At 47.8% G+C, this 21,518-nt stretch overlaps 1 protein-coding gene across 1 annotated transcript in view; it reads right to left on the bottom strand.

Annotated features, from left to right (window-relative positions):
- Nucleotides 1-2,448: 2,448 nt before the first annotated feature.
- The window catches only part of LOC120839840 (hydroxyacid oxidase 1-like), a 47,812-nt gene continuing 28,742 nt past the window's right edge, over nt 2,449-21,518 (bottom strand). Inside the window, exons 6-8 of the mRNA XM_040210205.2 lie at nt 20,587-20,745; nt 16,083-16,152; nt 2,449-2,531 (exon numbers count right to left, since the gene is read on the bottom strand). Of these exons, the coding sequence (XP_040066139.2) occupies nt 2,449-2,531; nt 16,083-16,152; nt 20,587-20,745 (312 nt within the window). The remainder of the gene's footprint in view (nt 2,532-16,082; nt 16,153-20,586; nt 20,746-21,518) is intronic.

The raw sequence follows: 21,518 nt of genomic DNA on the forward strand, positions 1-21,518 counted from the left end.
GCACAACATGAGGTGAAACGGAGTATAGATTGAAACGAGCAGAAGTAGGGATTGAACCCAGGATTCCTGTGTTCTGCAGCGCGAGCTTTCGCTTCGCGTGCTCCGAGCTGGTGTGCGCGAGCCCACTCGGCCACTCGCCACTCGTCACAATGAAACATCATGGAGTCTGTGGAGGACGAGCTGGAGGGCGATATCCGCGATGTTGGAAAGTGGAAGCGCGTGGTTGGGGCACTTTTCTCCGTGAGAGCCCAACGCCTTTCAGATAAGAGGCAGCTGGACCTGGATGCCGACTCACAGGCAAGAATTTCAAGTGACATCGATCAGCAGCTGCCGGCCAATGCCTTCACCATAGCCGCTCTAATGACCGACAACCTACCCGTGATTATTCGAGAACGGTGGACTTTCCAGAGGAACGAACCGTGGTTCGAAGACACATTGCCCCATTTGGGCGAGTTCTATTTCAAGCAAGCCTTTCGCGTCTCTCCTGCCACCTTCAGATTCCTGATGGAGTCTTGCAGGTGCCTCCTGGCCGTCGCTGGCCGTCGCGCAGGGGCCAAGGTTGAAAACTAGATTAGCCGTTTGTTTTTCTACAATGCACTACTTTCCTGCCAACAGGAAACAAGTGCACATCTAATATTACTCCTATCATAATAATACTAATTTTACGCAGCGTTAATTTCTTCTATTATTTTAACACCTTGAACACTGCTATCGAGATTACACACTCGGTCTACCGGAGCGAGCGTAGTGTGCTCCCCGAACTCACTTCATTGGAAGTGTGTTCTTCGGGCAGGGATGGGGGATTGAGCTCAGGATCACTGGGTTCTTCTCCAGCGCGAGCTTTCTCTCCACGTACTTCGATCAGGTGGGCGCTTGCCAACTCGGCCACCGATACCCCTTAATAAAGACACGTTAAAAAAATTTGACGTTTACAATTCTCTGTAATGCCGAATTGGAGCGCAGCTCTTCAGGAGGAGTGAGGAAGAGTACGAAGTGGAGGGTATACCAGCTGCTCCCCCTCCGTACCCTCCCATCCTCCTCTCCTGTTCCCATCCCACTTATCCTAGACATTTCGCTAAATTTCCCGCTAAATTTAGCCGGAAAAATTTCCCGCTGAATTGACGTGTGACGTCACATGACACGTCATCTGAAATTTTAAGTGTGACGTCACGTGACGTCACACGGGCAAAGTTTTTCCTCTAAATTTAACAAAAATATTTTCCGCCAAACTTAGCAAAAACTTTTACCGCGAAATTTAGCAGGAAAATTTTATCCTTGTGACGTCACACGTGACGACACACGTGACGTCACATGTGACGTAATTTTGGGAACAGCCCTTAATGCAACGCGCGGTTACGCCGACGCCGCTCAACACAGAAACGGGTGCCTAGGAGCTGTGCTCTAAAACAACGTTACATTAATGAACGATTTTTATGCCAATTGGTTGATTCTGATCGATCATTGCAAGCCAAGATAAAGAACGAAGCATATCCAACTTTGGCGTTCGGCTTCGTTCCGCGGAAGTCTAAGAGGAGGCCCCTGACACTGCCTAATCAAATCATAATTATCGTGTTGTCTCGAATAGTTACATGCTGAAACAAAAGTAGGTTTTATCATTCTCTGCTAACCAAGATAGCCATGAATGACTGACTTTGTCGTCGTCTTTTATCAATTCAGCGCTCCGCTAATCTTGATTCAGATCAGCCTAAACTCCAAGTCCACCCCACTATTTTTTTTTTTTTTTTTTTGCAATGCCACTCTTTTACATGTCGTCTCTTTCACCAATTTATTTTTCTTCATAAAATAAAACTTACGCAACGCTTTTGGTATCTGTGCTGATATGTTTTACTGTTGAAACACTCCTACTGATTCCACGCGCTCGATCGAGCGAAGTGAGTTCGTCAAACTCACTCCAAGCGAAGTGCGTTCCTCAGGAAGGAGCCGTGTGGCACACTACAGAAATGACACTAAGCGCGAAGTGCACTCGCTTGTAGTGACACTAAACTAGCCCGTCTGACAGGGGTATAAATTGCTCATCTACAGCGTCAGACGTCCGTTGAGGCTGAATAACATCCCACTGTTTAAATATGCAAACAACAAAACTTAATTCTTCAAAACTTTCTTACAAATCTTGAAGGGGTCATCAAGACGACTCAAAAATCCTGACGGGCCGTAGTGACAATCTCCCCAGTAGGATATTATCAAAGCAACGTGAGTACGTAAATCAAACGTCGGTGGACATCCCCAGACACTAACTTATTTTAGGTGCTGTCTCGGAATGTCAAACATGGGGTAGGAGAAAATCAAGATATAGGAAAGGCAAAAAATACAAAGATCAATATATTTCAGTCATCTAAGTTTTATTTATCAACCTGACAAATCACAAAGGCGCTTGCTGGCCGATGGCACAATAAGCGACTGCAAAATGCACCTCATAAAAAAATGTTGTCACTTGAGTTGGTCGCACTGACCGGAAAAGTGGTCTTGATGCACAACCATCTCGGGGACCAGTTGGTTAATGGAAGAGCAACCTGCATGTTGGGACACATTTTCAGTCTTCGTTCAGCACACATGACTATAGTGCCGCGTGTCATTTAGACTTGCGAACAATATGCCCAATTTTAAGATGGACGTGTGTACATGTTCATAAAGAATAAAAACGCGACCACAGCCAACAGCAGTCTCGGCGGTAACGCGTTAAGGGCCACCCACACTAGCGAGAAAACGCGCGTGGCACGCCGATCGCGGCAAGTAACAAAATGTCGCCGAAGCACAGTCAGCGCCACGAGCGCGTGCAGACACACGCCCTTTATCTTGCCGCTTAACCGATTTATCGGCGCGCCGGGCGCGTTTTCTCGCTAGTGTGGGTGGCCCTTTAGGAGTAACGGCGGTACCGGGAGCGCGTTGAATTCCCATTAATTTTGTAACGTACTCGTTATATTTTCAAACCTATAACGGGTAACGTAATTACGTTACTTATTTCGGGTAACGCGTAACGCTGTTACATTACCCGTTACATATTCTACCCAAAGTAAAAAAAAATACATTTACATTTTTTTTCCAGACGCCAAGTTATATAAAATGTTGCGTGCTTTGGGTTTCTACTCGCGTTTCTTTTTCACGCAAATATTTAGGTGAACAATAAAAGAAATAAGCTGATTATGTTCACTTTCTGAATGGACATAATGTTTCTTTATATATGACGCTTATGCATACCTGTAACGTCGCAGCTTAAAACAAGTTATTTTTTTTAATTTAAGAAGTGACACAAAATTAATCCATGTCACTTTATTTTGGAGTAACGGTGAAGCTTTTTTTTTTTAAGTAACCAAGGTTGGTAACGCGTTCATTTTATTTGCAAGTAACGAGTAACGTATTTCGCTACTTTTTTTGGTAGCGCCTACAACACTGGCCACGGGTGGCATGCCCTACTGAAAAAAAACAAAAAAAAACATTTGGCGCTATATATGAACGTAAACGGGTTCATACCGTTAACAGTTTAGCCATACCGGCCACCTGTTTGTCAAAAGGGTCGCCCGTATGGCTCAAAGGGGTCCCCCGTATGAGCCATCACGGTCATCTATTTGGGCAAACAGGTCACTTCTTCGGTAAACGGGTCAGTTGTCTGGGCAAATGGGCCACTCGTTTGGGCAAAGTTATCTCATGTTTGCTCAAACCGGTGAACATGTTGCACAGACGGGTGACCGGTGACCGGCAAGCTGTACCGGCTTAATAAAACGGCTCTCCGGAACCCGTTTAATACTGAACGTACAGATCGGGGGCATGGGCACGCCAGTTTCAGCAGTGGCAACCTGTTTCGGGAAAGCCGGGAGCGCCGGTTCAGCCATTTACAATTGTCCGCATGATGCAAGTAATTATATTTATATTTTGATTGCGCTGATGTTCGCTTATAGTGCAACAGCAATAAGCATTTTTTTTTTTTTTTTTTTTTTTTTTTTTACGCAAACATGCGACGCTGCCGAGCCGATATTTTGGACAGAATTTTAAAACTTTGGCGTTCTTTGTTGCCTCAATCTACTTAGCTCGAATCTCTCTTGCAGAGGACGCGACCGCGTGAAAGAATATACTTGACTCCGTTTCGCCTCAATTCAAGACTCAGTGAAGGTAACGCGCGAACACGTGGCTGCACGAACATCGGGCATTGCGAGAGCAGGCCCGCTGTTGCAGCGGTCAAATTACGAGCTCGCGCTGGCTGCTTCTTTCGCTCGGGCGCAAGCCGAGCTTCAGGCCGCCGCGCGCCATTTCCAGCGTTCACGCAAATACTTTCCTAGGGGGAATACATTCCACTCCACTCAAATCCAATAGCCTCGGCACAGACAGGATTTTTGGGCTTGGCGAGAGCCATCTATGGTCGAGGAGGTCTCGGCTATCGGGCGGTAAATGATGATGATGATGATGATGATTGTTCTACACACCAAATTCATTGTTGTGGAAATGCTCGATACACGTGCCGCGCGCCACTTTTAGGAAGAACATATGGCGTCTAAAATCTAGCTCAGCGCTGCGCCAAATACTTTGCTGCGCTGTGCCGCCATGATCTTCCCAAGGGTTGCATGTTGCACGTGCCTCGTGCATCAACGAACCTTGCGCTACTTTTGAAACATGAAGGGGCTTTAGGTGGAATGGGAGACGACACCGCCGCGGCCGCCGCGAGCATCCACGTGCACATGCGCATGGACTGACGCGCACCTCCACACCGTCAGGGCTGGATTCGGCGCTGTAGGCGTTCTGTCTAATGCAAATGAGCGGAGTGAAGTGTATTCCCCCTAGCAGAGTATTTGGTTCAAGCGTGCTGCAAAAAATTCACCTCCTTTCCGAGACTTTAAACGCGGCGTAGTAAACTTTCTGTGGCAATTCGAAGTGAGGAGGAAAGCGCGTGCACAGCGGTACAGCGGTTTGTGCACCCTCTCCCTAGCATTGACTGTGATAAAAAAAAAGAAAAACTAACCGCGAGTTTTTCTGGTTTTTTTTTTTGTTTTTTTTTTTTTCATAGAGGGGTGGGGTGTGTCCAGTGTCCTGCGCCTTGACCCCGCATCCTTCCTCCTCTCTCGTCAGCTCTGTCACGTGACCCGCAGCAGCGCGCGAGCTACACGCTGATGAGCATCGAGATCAGGAAGGGCGCGCCTGGCAGCCGCTTTTCTCTTCATCTGCTTCTTTTCAGTTGCAGTTCGAACTTCGCTCGTCCTACCTGCCTCGATCTGCCCTCAAACCTGCGGTCTTATTAGGATGTCTCTCGACAACGTATTGGATGTGCACCAAAACTATCAGTGTTCGAAAAGTTCTACGCGTATATCGGCAATATGCGATTCTTCGAGAAAGCCAGCTGCATATTTCGCTGTATACAAGCCACAGCAACAACATCGACATACATATGCTGGCATTATGTTTACGTAGATTTCAGATTCTCTTCCAGGTGTTCCTAGAAGCAGAAAGTAGAGCCGGCGCGAGAGCCAGCTGCATATTTCGCTGTATTCGGCGAGGAGGTCAATCAGTTGACGTCGTTTCGGGTCCGGAAGCTTAGGGTCAATGTATAGCTGCGCTGGCGACGTATTGTCTTGCTGAGGTGGCGCGGATTTGTCAGTAATGGCGGCGACTTCGGCGGAGTTTCAAAGTTCCTCGACGTGGCCAACGGCTGCACCTTTCGTGAGGTGTTGCGCTTCGTTTCGGAAGTTCGTCATCAGGACCACAGTGCGGCCATCCTGAAGTTCAGCTACCCCTCTTGCGACGCCTATTCCTCTTCCTAGAAACAACTGGAGGCTCCCCTCGAGCATAACTTCGCCGCAGAAAGCTTCGGTGATTCTGACAGGCACGAAAACACTGTACCGCGGCGGTAAGTTCACGTGACTTGCGATGACTCAGACCGCGGATGATGTCGCTTTGGGTTCCTCCGGTGGTGAAACAGGTTTTCGTAGAGTTAGCCGGTCTGCTCTGAGGTCGATGACGGCGCCATACTCGCAGAGAAAGTCCATTTCGGGAATATACTCCCACTAACAATCTTGCAGAACGACGAACTTGACAGGGTACGTCTCACCATGGATCTCGACGCGAGCAGTGCATCTCTCAACTGGTGTAATGAGGTGTCCTCCGGCGGTTCTTATTTGTGGTCCATCCCACGGCGTCATGACTTTTCGAACGCGGCGGGAGTGCATCCCACTGAAGACTGAGTAGTCTGCTCCGGTGTCTACGAGTGCCGATGCGTCGAGCCCGTCGATAACAACGTTCAGGTTGTTGGACACCGATGCGGGAGCGTCGTTGTGATGCGTAGCGTCGTTAGAGTGGGAGCGCTCCGTCATTCTTGGAGGCTCTTTATGTCGGTCGTCTTCGGCAACTCGACCTCCAGGGGTTGCCGCACCTAGTTTCCCCGGCGTGGAGTGAAGGGCGACAGGCTTTCACGTCGGGGTCGGTGCATCGCCGAAGCTGGACGTCGTGGCGATGGCGACCGGAACTCACGGCGGGACGCAGGCTCGGGGGACTGAAGTCGTACCCCAGGCAGCACAAAACGTCGTGGAAACGTCGAGAAAAGGTCCCTGACGTCCGTGACGTCCCGCGTGACTTCAAACACGTTTTTTCGATGTTGAGGTGACGTCCTTATATAACGTTCCACTAGAGTCAAATCAGTGACGTTGTGACGACGTTGTATTTCAACTCAAACGTCATCAACGTTCCCACGACGTCAATGCACGACGTTCAGGCAACGTCCAACGCTCACGTTTCTTAGACGTTGACGTGAAGTTCATAAAAGGCGTTCCATCATCGTCCTGTTCGTGACGTGCTGGTGACGTTATGTTTCAACTTCTACGTTGCCATCGTCGCCACGACGTCGAGACAAGACGTTTTAGCAGCATCGAAGACTCACGTTGCTTCGACGCTACAATAAAGTCAATATAGTGACGTTACATTATTGTCCCGTCAGTGACGTTTCAGCGACGTCGCGTAACTATCGTAAACGTCATACAGGACGTACCGGCAACGCCGACCACTCATGTTTTATTCAACGTTGACGACATATTAAAATTACGTTTCATTTTTGTCCTGTCATTGACGTCCTGGTGATGTCATGCCACAGCCTTTGTTTTGTGTCCTTTTTTTTTAGCTTTTCCAGCTCTATCTACAGCCGCAGAATCACGTATAATACGAGTTCACTGTTAAAAGCTTAAGTACAGCTGTGGTCAAGGGGATACTGCTCAAGAGTCGTAAGCAAAACTTAATTTTTAAGAGCTTGGGAAATTTATTTGTTTATAGAATAATTTATTTATTTCAAGACACTATTAATTGCACATGGGATTACGCTAGGGGGGGCATATACAAAACTCAAAGTGCACTGAAGGAAAAGAAATAATGTGAAGGCATGTTGGGAATGTCATTCCTTTTACATGTGCTTGTTATACTTTTGGTTTGTTTAAAATATTGTGATGGTTTTAATTTACGAAGTCAAGCCAATGGAAGTGAAGCCCATGGCGTCTACAACGAATCGAATTGTGCCATTCTTGTTTTTTGCACGCGCGTTGTCGTCTTGCTTGGGTCCTGGAACGCGCCACAGGCGCGTCACCATACATCCTTTTTTTAGGTGATTTCAGGCATGCATCATTTTCTAGGAGCATGCATACTGCTCCGCGACCACCTTGCATTGTTTTAAGGATCGGCACTTTCTCTTAGTGTTTTGTTACCCATGCTCACTTGCGCACAACCACAAAATTCACATCAACATCACAGTTTATCCACAACACCAACTTTCAGCACATTAGCGCTTTTGGTAGATCGGAGCGCAGTCTTATTACGTGAGTGTCAAATCAGATCTTGCTTTCTTTGGCACTGATAACGTACCCCAACAAAAATCGCACGCCGGCACACACTATGTCGGAGCACAATTTCACTGCACACTTGCGTATTTTTGAACACTACTCCAAAAAATAAAATGCCCGGCAATGACGAAATCCGGTAGATACTGTCAACCGTTTGTGTAGATTGGCATTCATGATGCCAACCGTTGAATGGCCCAGATGACAGTCCAAAAACCGTTCAGCCCGCACCTACGTGTCGGCAAAAAAAAAAAAAAAAAAAAAAAAGCTGGCGTTAACGCGGCGCGAGAGAGAGGGGGAAAGGCAGGCAGAGGAGAGCCCTATGCGATGCGTCGGGAAAATCGGCAAGAGGGCGAGAGAGAAATGTGGGGGAGATAGTTGCGACGAACAATCGACAAGCGTTAGTTCCGGGTGGACGTATTTTCTCAGTCGTTCCCAAAAGTTCCGGGTATAACCCGGTCCAGCTCTTTACGAAAGTCAGTCACTAGGACCGGCCGTCACGTCTGCGGGGTCTACGAGGCTGGCTGCTCGTCGCCGTGATTTCTTCCAGCCTGCATACAGTGGATGTGCTGCGATTCGATTTCTCTATAATGCTGTCCAGACTGAGTCGCTCAAGTCGCCCCTATGAAGAAGTCGGTGATCGCCAAAAACGCCGTCGTGTTCAGTCACGGCTCGCGGAGCTTTTTCAAGGCCATGACGCTTCACACGTTGAATCGTACTACTGCTCGGATCAAGGTGCCTGTGAGGATATGAATGACGCCCCCCAGATAATGGCGCGTCAAGTCCGGTCTCCGATCAAGGCCCTTCAGACGCCTCCGACCACCCCCCCCCAAAGAACGCCCAGCGGACGGGATCCCACTTCTGAAACCATTCCCGTGCACGCAGCGAGGGTACCAGCTACGTGCCATGGGTAGGTAAAGCACGCGCGTCAGCGGATTAATCAGAGGCAGAAGGTAAGCGGCGGAACATTCCGCGCAGCGTGATATCGTCTTTTGTACATTTCTTTTCGTGAATTTGTTTGTTTTATGTACCTCTGGCTGCCCCATCTAGGGACGTCTTCTGGCGGCTCTCCACAGTGCATCTCTTTTCTGAAATTGCTAAAATAAACAATTCGTACCAAACCTGTGTTTTAGTTACTTCCTTCGTACTTGCATGAGAGCAACTCGCCTTCGCTATAATACTCAACAAGTAAATTTTTGTGTATGTGTGTGGGGGAAAGGGGGGGGGGGGGGTGGACGCACCGTCTTCCCACGACGCCTAGGGAACGTAATTTGGAATGGTTTCTCGACGTTCTATAAACGTCGTTAGTAGTCCGGATGTCGTAAACACACGTATCATAAACGTCGAAGGAGGACGCAACGACCCACTGAGACGTGCATGTGACGTCTGACGAATGCCATTGGGAACGTTTTCTCAACCTCCTGTGCACCTTTTCTCGCGGACATTTAAAGGTGTCTTCGACGTCGAAGGAAGGTAACGTCCGGACCTTCGACGTTGTACGACGTCACGTTAGAGACGTCTTCGACGTTCTTACGACGTTTTCTTCACGTTTATGTGCTGCTTGGGGTCGCAGGTACTCGTCGATCTCCCGAGGGCGTTCACCATACCGGGGGCGCGGGTCGTGTGGGTGGAATCCGCACAGCCCGAGTCGTCGGTATGGACATCGGCGGTACACATGGTCAGCTTCCCCCGCAGCGGTAACACAGCGGTCGTCGTTCGGCCGTCCTCCAGACGTCTGTCTTCCTCGGCGCAGGTTGCTCTGGATGAGCGTGTGCCTGATCTTCCTGTCGTCGGGGGTACTGCGGCGTTGGGGCGTCTCTTCGGGGTGGCGCCGTGGCTTGGCGGGGAGCTTGCGGCGGTCGTCGGGCCATCGCGGCTTAGCTCAACGTCGGTTCCTCCGGTGCCACCGTGGTGACGGGAACATATGGTTGGAGCGCCCGATGCACTTCTTCTCGGACAGCCTCGGCGATGGAAAGGGTTGGCGGACGGCTGGTTGTTGGCAGCAACCTTCGCAGTTCCTCCTGGACAGCCTCCCGGATAATTTCCCGGATGTTTGGCGTACCCGGAGTGTTTTCGGCGTTGAGCAGTGTGGGTGCAGCGACGCCTGGATGTCGCTGATAGTGGGAAGCGCGTGCCTGAAGCGCGCGCTCGATGTTGGTTGCTTCAGTGATGAAACCTTTGACGGTGCTAGGCGAGCTCCGCTCAAGGCCACCGAAGATGTTTTCCTTCACACCGCGCATCAACACCCGCAGCTTTTTCTCTTCGGGAGCGGATGGGTCGGCGCGATTCATGAGGTGGAAAACGTCTTCGACGAAACTTGTGACGCTCTCGGTCGGCCCTTGGGTTCGCGCTCGCAGGAGTTCTTCGGCACGCTGTCGTCGGTGCTAGTTGGCAAAGGTGCGTCGCAGCTCGGCCTGGAATTCTTCCCACGACGAAACTGACGCTTCATGGTTCTCGAACCAGGTGTGTGCCGTGCCTTCCAGAGCGAAGTAGACGTTCGGAAGGCACTGCTCCGGTGTCCATCGGTTATGGCGGGCCACTCGTTCGAAATGTCGTAGCCAATCTTCAACGTCCTCGTGGATCTCCCCGCGGAAAGGCGTCGGAGTCCGGGGTGCGACGGGCAAGTATACGACGCAGAAGCGGCCGGGCTCTCTGACTGGTTGGCCATCGTCGTCTTCCTTGTTTGCTTGGTCTTGGGTGGCTAGGGTCCTAATCCCGGGGGGAAGGCCAAGATTCCGGCGGCTTGATCGGATCCCGGTCCGGTCTTCATTGGGCTCTTGGGGGCTTGAGTTCGGACTTGCACTGCGGGAACTCGGAGGGGAGCGCTGCACGGACATGCGGTACCCAGCTCCTCCACCAGAAAGTCAAGGGTGGTGACCAAAATAACAATAAATAAAAAGGAAGAAATAAACGTTTCATGTGGCGAACTTATGCCCAAAACTAAAAGTGAATAGACGATAATAACAAACCGTCGCGAGCGTCGAAGTCGGCGAGACAGCAGAGTCGAACGCTGGGGCGAAACTGGCCTCCGGCATGCCACGCTGAGCCCCTTTGTACACGTGTGTGCTTCTGGAACATTCGGCCTAGAACGTTCGGCTCTTAGACGATTCGTAGCTGGATTGAACGAGGAGTTTCTCGAACTTACGAGGAAGCCACGTAGAAAGAATGAATAAAAGAAGACTCCCCTCCCAGGAATTGAACTCAGATCCTTCGCGCGACAGTAAAGCACGCTAACCACTCGGCCACGCACGCGCTCTCTCGGCAATGCGCGTGGCATTATTCGCTGCATACATCCCAGAGCAACAACATCGACGTACATATGCTGGCCTTATGTTTACGTCGACTATAGATTCTCTCCCAAGTGTTCCTAGAAGCAGGAATTCGAGCCGGCGCGAGAGCCAGCTGCATATTTCGCTGCATACATCCCACAGCAACAACATCAACGTACATATGCTGGCATTATGCTTACGTATTCTCTTCCAGGTGTTCCTAGAAGCAGGATTCGGAGCGGGCGCGAGAGCCAGCTGCATATTTCGCTGTCTACATCCCCCATCAACAACATCGTGACTAAACAAGCCCGGAATCAAAACGAATTAAACTAAGGAAGCAGAAAAACCTGAACGTAAACAGATTCCAACAACGACACATTGCGGTGGAGTTTCTTGCGCATACACCAAAACATCCATCGGTTGCCTTTAGTCGTTTAAACTTGCACTCCTCTAAAATAAAGCCACCATTATCTGTCTTCTTAAGAAAAAAATATCCTTTATGGGCAGCAGGATGATTTCTAGCTAGGAGGAGTACGTAAGCAAGATATGCTTGTGATGGTTAATTAGACGGAATCATGCGTGCGGTTATGGAGCACGCCATATACTGAAAAATTGTTGGTGTGTGTGTGCGCGCGCGCGTGCGTGCGTGCGTCCGTGCGCCTGTGTGCGTGTGTGCGTGCGTGTGCCTGTGTGTGTGTGTGTGTGTGCTCGCGCGTGCGTGCGTGCGTGTGCATGTGCGTGTATGTGTGCGTGCGTTCAGATAACTATTTTAGTTGGAATCGATCACACAAGATTGTGCCTATGTTACCTTGTTCCTCGATTACCAGACTGCTCAACTTGAGGGCCTAATCAGTCATTATTCGAGAACGATTTTCAAACTCTACCAGAGAGAGCCACTGCCTGCAATCACACAAACCTCAAATCAGCAAAAACTTCAACACGGCTCACGAACATATACTGACTGGGCAGAAACACGCACGCAGGTATTAACATAACTGCCTGATTGGGCTCGCTAATACGTGAATCCCTGTGAGATGTGCCTGTGCTAGACAGGCGCCTAAGTTGGCTTCGGGCAAGAGCTGAGGTTCCTCATAAACAAACATTCTTTGACCTGCAGGGTCTTATACATGACTTTGAGGTGAGTATAAATTACAACGCGATATATTCGAGGAGGAGGAGGAGGAAAACTTTATTCAAAAGCTCAGGTCCGAGCCGTCTTAATCGTCCGCACTGGAGGAGGAATCGTCTTCTACAACTTGGGTTAGGGTTCTTTGTTGCAGAGGGTCTAGGATCTCCCGCACATGAAGAAGTAGCAGAGGCCAGAGCTCGTTTTGTAGGTCAGGAGGAGGAGCGGCCCAATTTACCCAGGAGTAGGGGAGGTGGGCAGGGAAGTTCAGAGGAGTTGGGCGAGTGGGGGAGCTCGTGGCTCTTGGACAGAGCCAGTATGTGTGTTCGTTTGATGGGTATCCCCCGCACACCTGACACGAAGGCTGTCCGGGGCGGCCCTGAATGTAGTGATTGTATTGATCGCAGGGTAGGGAGTTAGTCTGGATATAATCGAGTTAGAAATTGGGCCGAGAAGACGGTACAGTTCTTTCAGCTTTAAAATTCTTTGACAAGATACTCAAATCGTTTTAGCATTTTTTTCCATGTGCCATTCATGTCCCTGTTTCACGAGGCCCGTTAAAATACATCATAACGAACTCCTTTAAAGAATTGGCGAACCAGTGAACGCCGAGGGGCACGCGCGGAGCGGCGATCTTCAGCCCATTGGCATACTCTTCGAACGATTTCGTTCTGGAGGCCTTTAAAGCAACTCTGTCCGTCCCTCTCCACCCCCCCCCCCCCCTTTTTCAAGCACAGACGCACACTGAATAAGGCAATTTGCTACACCGCTCACTCTGTCAAGGCGCTTGCCGAAATTCTCATTTTTTTTCTTTTCGCGCTAGAAATCCTGTAATTTAAACTGCTCTAGTCAATGACAAGTTGAAAGACGGAGTGTGTGGTGAGTATCTAGCACCTTTTTAACGCCCCCTGGTCAGTAATAATGCGTGCCATTAGCCAATATGAGCGAATACAAAGGAATCACCTAGCAAGAAAGTTTAAACTACCTTGATCAAAGTGGAGAGAGGTGCCCCGTACCAACCGGTTTGGTCAAATTTACCCTTCGCTGCTGATTCATCACGAAAAAAAAAATATATATAAAAAACTACGCAATTTTTTTACCCAGCTCGTATATCGGGCAATCTACGCTATGTAATAGGAAATATGAAGGGCCAGACAATATAGACAATGCTTCATTTTTCACAAACTCCTCGTGGATGCTTGCAGACGACAAGACATGAGGTCGCTGAACAACCCTAAGCCTCTATGTAGCTTTGTATGCTACTATTGCTTTGAAGCAATACTAGCTTGATCGGCCCTCGTCAAGCCCCGCCTTTCTAGACTGTCAGAGACTTCGGGGAACATCTCCTGATATCGTGAGTGAAGCAAGTGCGAGCATAATAGATCACGCCATGCCTTCTTTTTCTTTTTTTTTCTAATGTCGGCGATTACAACTTAAAAAGATGGAGTACTACTTTCTCCCTCAAAGGAGAAAATGAAATGTCCAATAAGGTACTACACAAAGGGAGCTCCATTTTCTCATTTCAAAAGGGAGGTAATTGTATCCTCCCGCGGTAGATAACGCCCCCCACCTTCTTTCGCCCGCGAACGGAAGAAAACATCCTCCCCTAAACCAACATGGCGAAACGTAAGTGCGATCCGTGTAGAAAGGCTTAGCTATCTGTACGGTCCTTCAGCGTAGTAAGAGCGAACAGCGTATACGCCTTTCTGGCGTCTTTCAGGTACACAAGAGACTCTAAAGAGCCGTCTTCAAGCACAGGTCTCATACCTCTTTCGGGAACATGATGAAAACTTGCCCACAAAAACCAGGAAAAACGAGGAAGGAACACAGAGAAAAAAAGAGGCGCGTGCCCGTTTGTGTTTTGTGTTCCTTCCTCGTTTGTCCTTGCCTTTTGTGCGTGATGTTTTATCATGTTCAACGTTTACCCACTGGCCCAGCTTACCACTTTACTTTCGTACAGGAAAGACGACAATGTGCACATACGGCGATTCGGCGCTTAGGACAACGTAGTGTGATCGATGTGGTTTCCAGCTAATGGCGCTTCACACGAAACAAAAAAGTCGAAATTTCGCCGCTTGTATTTGCCTGACCATTCAAGCTCTAAATACACAAACAAACGGGAATATGCAATACAATCCACTTACATATACAAACAGAATACACACACAAGAGCAACACAAGACACAAATTAGTAACGACACACACTTTGAATGTCAAGTTCACCCGATCGCTAGTATGACAGTCGTTTTTTTTTCTTTTTTTTCCTAATATTCCACTTGGACGCTTATCGGCCCATTTGTCTAATATACACGTAAAGTTTAACGAAATACTACGGCTACATAATACTTCTATGAATTTTTTTAAGGGACTAGTGTATATCTTTTAATCTAACGTTTTTAGAAGGGTTACCATTAATTAATTACGTAATATTTATTATATGACTTTTTAATATTGATTGTATGAATCCTGGGAAAATACAGTATTTACGGTGATTTTTGTTAAATGTTATACCAATTGTTAGATATTACTGAATTATTGCATTACCGCGACAAATATTCTACCATCTAACATTGTCCGAGCAACAAAACACTCAGGGAAGACGGCCTTTATGTAACCGCTATACGATATCTTTATCAAAATCTATTCGACTTAAAATAAAACTACCCGTATATAGCCTTAAACTAAAACGCACTTCCCGAGAACAGTAATGGGCTTCGAATGTAACACGAGAGGGAAGATCATTCTCACAGTTTTGTATGTGTGTAAAAGAACTATACATCTCTATCGAGCCAATGTAAACCGCGAACGCCAGATTATGGGTCATCTTGGTGTTCCTTTTCAATTGTGAAAATTTTCTGGTCTGGGAATTTTCACAGCTTAAGCAAGTCTTATCACTCCCTTTTGAAATTTAGAAATATTAACAAAAGACTATCGATTTAAACAGTGGGGCGATTCATAACTTCATAACTTTACTCTAAACTAAATTGATCAGTCTTTATACAAGCCAGACTCGGTTCTGCTAGGAACAAGCCATGATACGCAGCACAGGCGACGAGACACAGCGCAACACGCCAAACCGGTTAAACGAAACCAGCCAAACCTAGCTTCTCGTAAGCTCCGCGGCTCCGCCATGCCGCTGCGATCGCCCAGTGTTGTTAGATGTTTTTCTATTTCTGCTAAAATGCTTTGCCCGTTATTGTTTGCAAAGAACGAAGGGAACAGCACTGAGCAGTTTTATGTATTACCCCATAGGAGAGTTTACCAGTATGTTATTTAACAGAAAGGTAAACCGAACCGCTCTTTTCCCTGGTCTTTGGCAAGCGCTGGCTAACTTTCGATAAATGTCGCGCCGGGCTGGTGACCGGCAAAAGGTAACCCCAAACTGTGATCTAAATTCAACGCCATAATCTACTGCCTCCAAGTATGTAAAAAGAAATTAAGAACTCAAGTTCTTCACCCCGCCATCACCGACTTGACCGCCGCTGTGGCCACGAACATGCAGGAGGAAGTTCTCCTCCTTATTTCAAGCGCCACAAGACGGCGCTGCATGTCAATCTGTTAAATGAAGAAGAGGGAGCAACTTCCTTTCCTTCCGTTGGCGACAGGGAGGAAAATCGGTCTATCCTACACTTTTCCCCTCTCATTTCTTTTATAGTGCCCAGTCAACTACGGTCGGTGCTCGCGTTGTGTAGTGGTGGACAACATTCAAGAGGAAATTGGATCAACGAGCAGATGTCTTGCCAGAAGACGACATCAAGTTCTGCGTGGTATACGGCAGGCAGCAATCAAAGTTCAACGTTTTATGCATTGTAGTCTTGTCACTTATTGTCTTAACCTGTTAGAGAGGTGTTTTAAGAAAACAATTACCCATTAGTGCAAGATCTCGGTCCACCTCTTGCCCCAGTATCGACAGCATTTGCCTCACTCCGGCTTCACCCTAAAAACGTAAAGAAGGCTCGTTATAGACACACATGTGTGGTCCGGAATCAGAGCCGGTATAAGGCATTCCGGGGCCCTGGGCTAGGACGCTTCAGGGGCCCTAATGATGATGATGATGGCGACAATGATGATGATAATGATGTCTGGTTAGGGCAATAAACCTGGGAAATACTGCAGTTTCTTTTATTTTTTAATAAATAGAAAGCCGCCTCAAAAAAAAAAAAAAAAAAAAAGATTATCATTCCCGTCTGGTTTCAACTAGGGAGCACTCCGGCAAGACCACCGCGGAGGCGGCATGCAGCTTTCTTCCCTTCCCCAGGAGCGTCGAAGGCCGCACTTTCAAAGTGTAAGCGCTGCTCAAAAACACGTGTTTGCGCGCACGAGACACGAGCCCTAGTAGGGTGAAGGGGGAGGTGTTTATAAAATTTCCCTCCCTGACAAAAAAAAGAGCTAAAAACCCCAGATTGCGGGGCCCCTTGCGTGTTTTCTTTATTTGCTCGAAGCCGCTTTCAAAAGAAAGCGGACAAGCACCCTAAGGGGCCGGTCACCCACCCAAAGGGCCGGCTTTGTACAGGGATAGGAGTGTGTTACGCGAAATGCGCGTTTAGCCTCGCTGACATCTCCATTATCTTTGTATACCACTCCTCTCGAAAGCTGCGGCAACGCAACATCGCTTTCCGAAATATTTTTAGGTCTCGTTTTTTTTTTTCTACAAGCTTTCGTCATGGGAGCCCCCAGAGAGTCGGGAGCCCTGGGCTGCAGCCCCCCTAGCCCTTACCTTAATCCGGCCCTGTCCAGAATAAATTGCCACTATTGTCCGCAACTCTCGTGTAGCGATTTTGTTATCGGACAACCGCAGGCAGATGAAGAGGCTCTTCCTCGCTTAAGTTCAAGACAGTAGCTATACTAAAAACAAAAGCAATGTAAAGATTATGATCGTGCTCGTGGTGAAGAGTTGCGAGACGAGCTGCTGCAGGAACCGCCACGAATGACATCACTCATAATTTAGGGTTGATGTCGTTGGTGGCTCTGTAAACCCCAGTCACAATCCACAACCATCATACAAAACACATGGTGTTCCCGGTAAACATGGTAAAAAAGATATGTGCAGACGCACTTCAAGCATCATCGAAGCACATTTGCTATACTTACGAGTTTGCCTCGAACACGTCTGCATGCAGTTTTTGCATAACACATTCAATTATTATGAAACTCAAGGCACGTGTTTGCTTCGAACATGTCTGCATGCAATTTTTTTGCATAATACATTCACTTACTATGAAACTCAAGGCAGCAAAGTTTTAACAAATATAAAGTGGTTGGCGGAATAAGGAAAGGTTTGATGCTGCCTAGATTACCTTATGTTAATGGTTATACTGTGCACGAGGTCGGACATTCAAGCAGGATAGGAAAGTCGTTGAAAAACGTGCGCAGACTGGGCCTGGGAGCATTTCGGAACACACCAAATAAGGAGGTACCGGGGGACATGGACTGGCCGTCTCGTGAGAGCAGAGGGCCAATTACTAAACTGAAAATTGAACAAAGCTTAAGGTAAATGAAGGATACGAGGAAGGCTTGTAAGATAAACGAGCAATTAGGCCGAAGTAGTTTAAACAAAAAACGAATGAAGTGAACCCGATGTCTTTTCTTAAAATACCTCTGCTTCTCTTGCAGGCGTTCTGGTAACGGCAGAACGTCAAGCTCAGATTGGCTGTGATAGAAGTATAGTGGGTAGATTTCAAAGCAAGCTGCCTTGTGGTTTACCCAATATCCTTCACATCAAGCGTGATCGGCGTTCTGATGTTACCGCAACCCCTGCAAAGTAGCAGACGAACTTGCGCTCCTCATAATCACAAAAGTGTGTTAAAGTATTCATGGAGAAGGTCTAAAGAAGCGTTATAATAAAATAAAACTGATGGGGCGAGATATTTGCGAAAAATTGAATTTATAAAAACAATTTTGATGGTATAGTTGTGTTTATAGGCCAGGTAACGCCAGCTACCGCCCGATACAGGGGCTGATACACGGCATATCCAGTACCACATTGTCTAAACGGAAACCGGAACTGAACCGTTATTTTAGCCGAACCGGAACGTAACCTCGCCGCCATTTTCCAACTGAACCAGAACTCAACCGGAAAAACATATAACGGTAACCGGCCCGAAGCAGTACATGGTACTTTTGTTGCAAAATGAATGTTCGTGAAATAAAAATTGTCAGCTGTAATTCTATGTTGTGATCAAATTGGCATACACCGAATGCAATGTATGAGATATTTTGGGTTTTCCTGGCGCTTTTTTATTGACACTATGATTAATCCCGTGGTCCCGTGACGTAGTCAAGTGACTCAAAGTCGTCTTTTATTTAGATCGTCACTTGGTTTATTAGCGTTATTGTTGACGCTGTCACGTCAAATGGCATCACGACTTACCACGAGTCACGTGGCACCGTGACGTACTCAATTGACATGAGCCCGAGTTGAATGCTCGTGTTCATCAAAATCAGCATCGTCAAACATTCGAATAATACCTCATGTTCAATCAAAGATTAGATTAACCGAACTCTGAGAATGTCTAAAGCTCAACCGATGCTTTATCCCTTTCCAACCCAATCGCATGACTGTGATATGCGTATAATTATGCGTATATGACACGCATAAATCAGAAACTTTATCAGCTGCATTTCGTAACAATAATTGGAAAAAGTAATTGTTTTTTTGGTAAATGATTAAACATAGGTGCAAGAAAAAAGCATTCCATTTTTGTGCCATTTCACATGGAGGGAAACTATAGTAGGGAAAATCCTGAACGCGCCAGTCACTCTCGCTTTCTCCATTAACCGAGCTATCAGCCGTGAATATCTTTTCGCACTCATAACACTGACTTTGCATACTTAATATTATTGTTCTGAAATGCCATGCTGCACTCCCTGACGGAGCTTTGTTTCGCCAATCACCAGTGAGCGCAGAGTATTCAACCTTTTTTTCAATATCATTTTCGCCGAGGCTCCCCCTCCCCGCCCCCTTGGTGGCTCCGAGTGTAAATGTCAGACGGATCCCGAGTTGGAGGGTCCAAACCCCGCCAAGATGCCCGCTTTGTAACCGGGGGCCCGTTGCGGAGAAGTCATCGTGTAACCGAGATTTTGATTGCATTACCGTCCAGGGAAGGTCGAAATTCATCCTCAGTTTTCCGCTAATGTGTGCGAGAGGTTGCACGTTTCCTTACCAGTAACCCTCTTTCCCCTTCCCCCTCCCTTCCACCTTCGTTTTATATGGCTCCCTCTCCCGTTTCTTCTCGCCCCACTTCGCCTGTTGAACGGACACAGCCGCACGTTCGTCTGTTCTTTGCATACCTCGTTCTTTTGTTTAGCTCACAGAAGCGCGCAGGTGCTTTTGTTCCACCCCGACTTTAACCAATGACGGCCAGCGCTTGCCAGTCCTAATTTTGCGTGTTCTTGAACATGCATTACGTTGTCATTTGATTGGCGTGCCCCTCCTGGCCTTCTAACGCGCCAGGGACGCTTTTCGGAACACCTGCTGTCCATATAGTCACAGGAGAGTACGAGAACCGAGGCAGGGTCTATTCTCGCGGCGCTGTCTTTCTGATCCCTTTGTCGGCGTTCTTATCGGATAACTCCGCAATGTACCCTGCTGCGGAGGGCTAATAAGATGCTCGGAATATAATCGGGCCCACCGTTTCTTGAGCAGTCGGTGAGCATACACGCCGGGACTTCTAAGCAATCCCCGAGCGGCCCTTGCAAACTCCATCTAGATAGCAAGGCCGTAGTGTTAGATTTTGCTTAAGTTACGAAGAAGGACGAGCACGGGGGGCGATATCAGACACGGTATAGCGTCAGCGTCCATCCGGAATTGGTGTCATTTTATGACGGAACACGCGTAACAGCAGAACGACACGTGGGACCGTGCCGTCTAGTCTCTTGTAGGTTACCTGACCATTAGCCATCTTTAAAAAGTCCTCACCATCGCCTGTCCGTCCTTGCTTAAGCACATACTCTGAGCATGTGTTCGACACGAGTGTCATCTCATGTCCAAGCAATGGCGATCACCAATGCTGCTTGGTGGACTCTTGAAAAGGGTCTGTTTCAGCACTGCCTTGTGAGAGGTGGCGTTCTCCTTGGTATGCAACAAGCAGCCGGTGCGACAGACTTCAATAGTATCATTTTGACGTCGGGAACCTCTGGTCTTCATTAACGAAAACATGAAGGTTTTCAAACCACCGGCGACATACCTAATACGTCCCGGCAAATCTCAGCTAGGACCTTGTCAATAGACCGGAAAGTTGGTTCAGTTTTTATGCTTGAACTCGTGTCTTATTCCGATCACCTTTTCGTTCATTTCTCGTTCTTTGATCATACGGCTTCTGTGGGATCTTTTTCTGACAGTGTTGCTGATGCAATATGGAGGATGTCTTACGTTGTATGCCAGCCCCCAGATGGTGGGACGTCCAACGAACACAGCCTTGGCTCCGAGTGCCAGCGCCTTGATCACATCCGTGCCATGACGGACGCCGCCGTCGATGTAAACTTCGACGCGTCCGCGGACTGCCCTCACGACCTCTGGGAGGACCTCGATCTGCAAACAGGTCGGAACACAAAATTTCAGTGGAAAACTTTGTTTACCTTTATTATTAATTTGAAGGCAAAATTGAAAGCTGGAATTAATTGTAGTTTTTCTTATTTGCTATAAACGCTTTCAGGCAGCTGTGCATTGGCACCGCCATAACCGACCCTCAATTGTTGTTTTTTTCCTGCCATTCCGATCACTTCACTTCATTGTTGCCGCAACAAAACAGGTTATCGCCACTTTAAGTGTTACTCTTCCCTTCTCCCCAGCATAGGCCCTTGTGGAGGCTTGTCAACGCCCGCGTCAGTGGCTCGGAATCTCGGTAAGACAAGATACGGTCGAATATGGCGGCTCAATCTGGCGCGTGAGGGATTGTTAAATTTTTTTCGAAAATATATTTTTTAAGTATTTGGGATAGGAGCACTAATGATGTTTTTGTAGGTAGCCTGTACGGCCAGGAAGCATTATATAAGGTTAATCCTGAAGATACTTCCATTAATTTCCTAAGATTTGTTAATTCACTTTTCACTTAGTGAAATTACACACATGGCTCCAATTAGAAACTTGCTGCGCGTCATTGAAAACACCTAAATCTGTAAATATGGAAGGTTTTTGACGCACGTGGGAAGCGAGGCGGGCACCCAAATTCTCACTCGTGCTTTGAGCAACAGGCACAAGGAAGGCTAGTGCTAGGAACAGGACTGAGTTCTGCTATACGGGGTTGGATAGTGCTTAGCCGCGCACCATGCCGGGCGCGAGTGAAACGACTGAAAAGTTCGATG

The sequence above is a fragment of the Ixodes scapularis genome, unplaced genomic scaffold, assembly GCF_016920785.2.
Source record: "Ixodes scapularis isolate PalLabHiFi unplaced genomic scaffold, ASM1692078v2 PGA_scaffold6__148_contigs__length_123643588, whole genome shotgun sequence".
In the NCBI taxonomy this organism is placed as follows: domain Eukaryota; kingdom Metazoa; phylum Arthropoda; class Arachnida; order Ixodida; family Ixodidae; genus Ixodes; species Ixodes scapularis.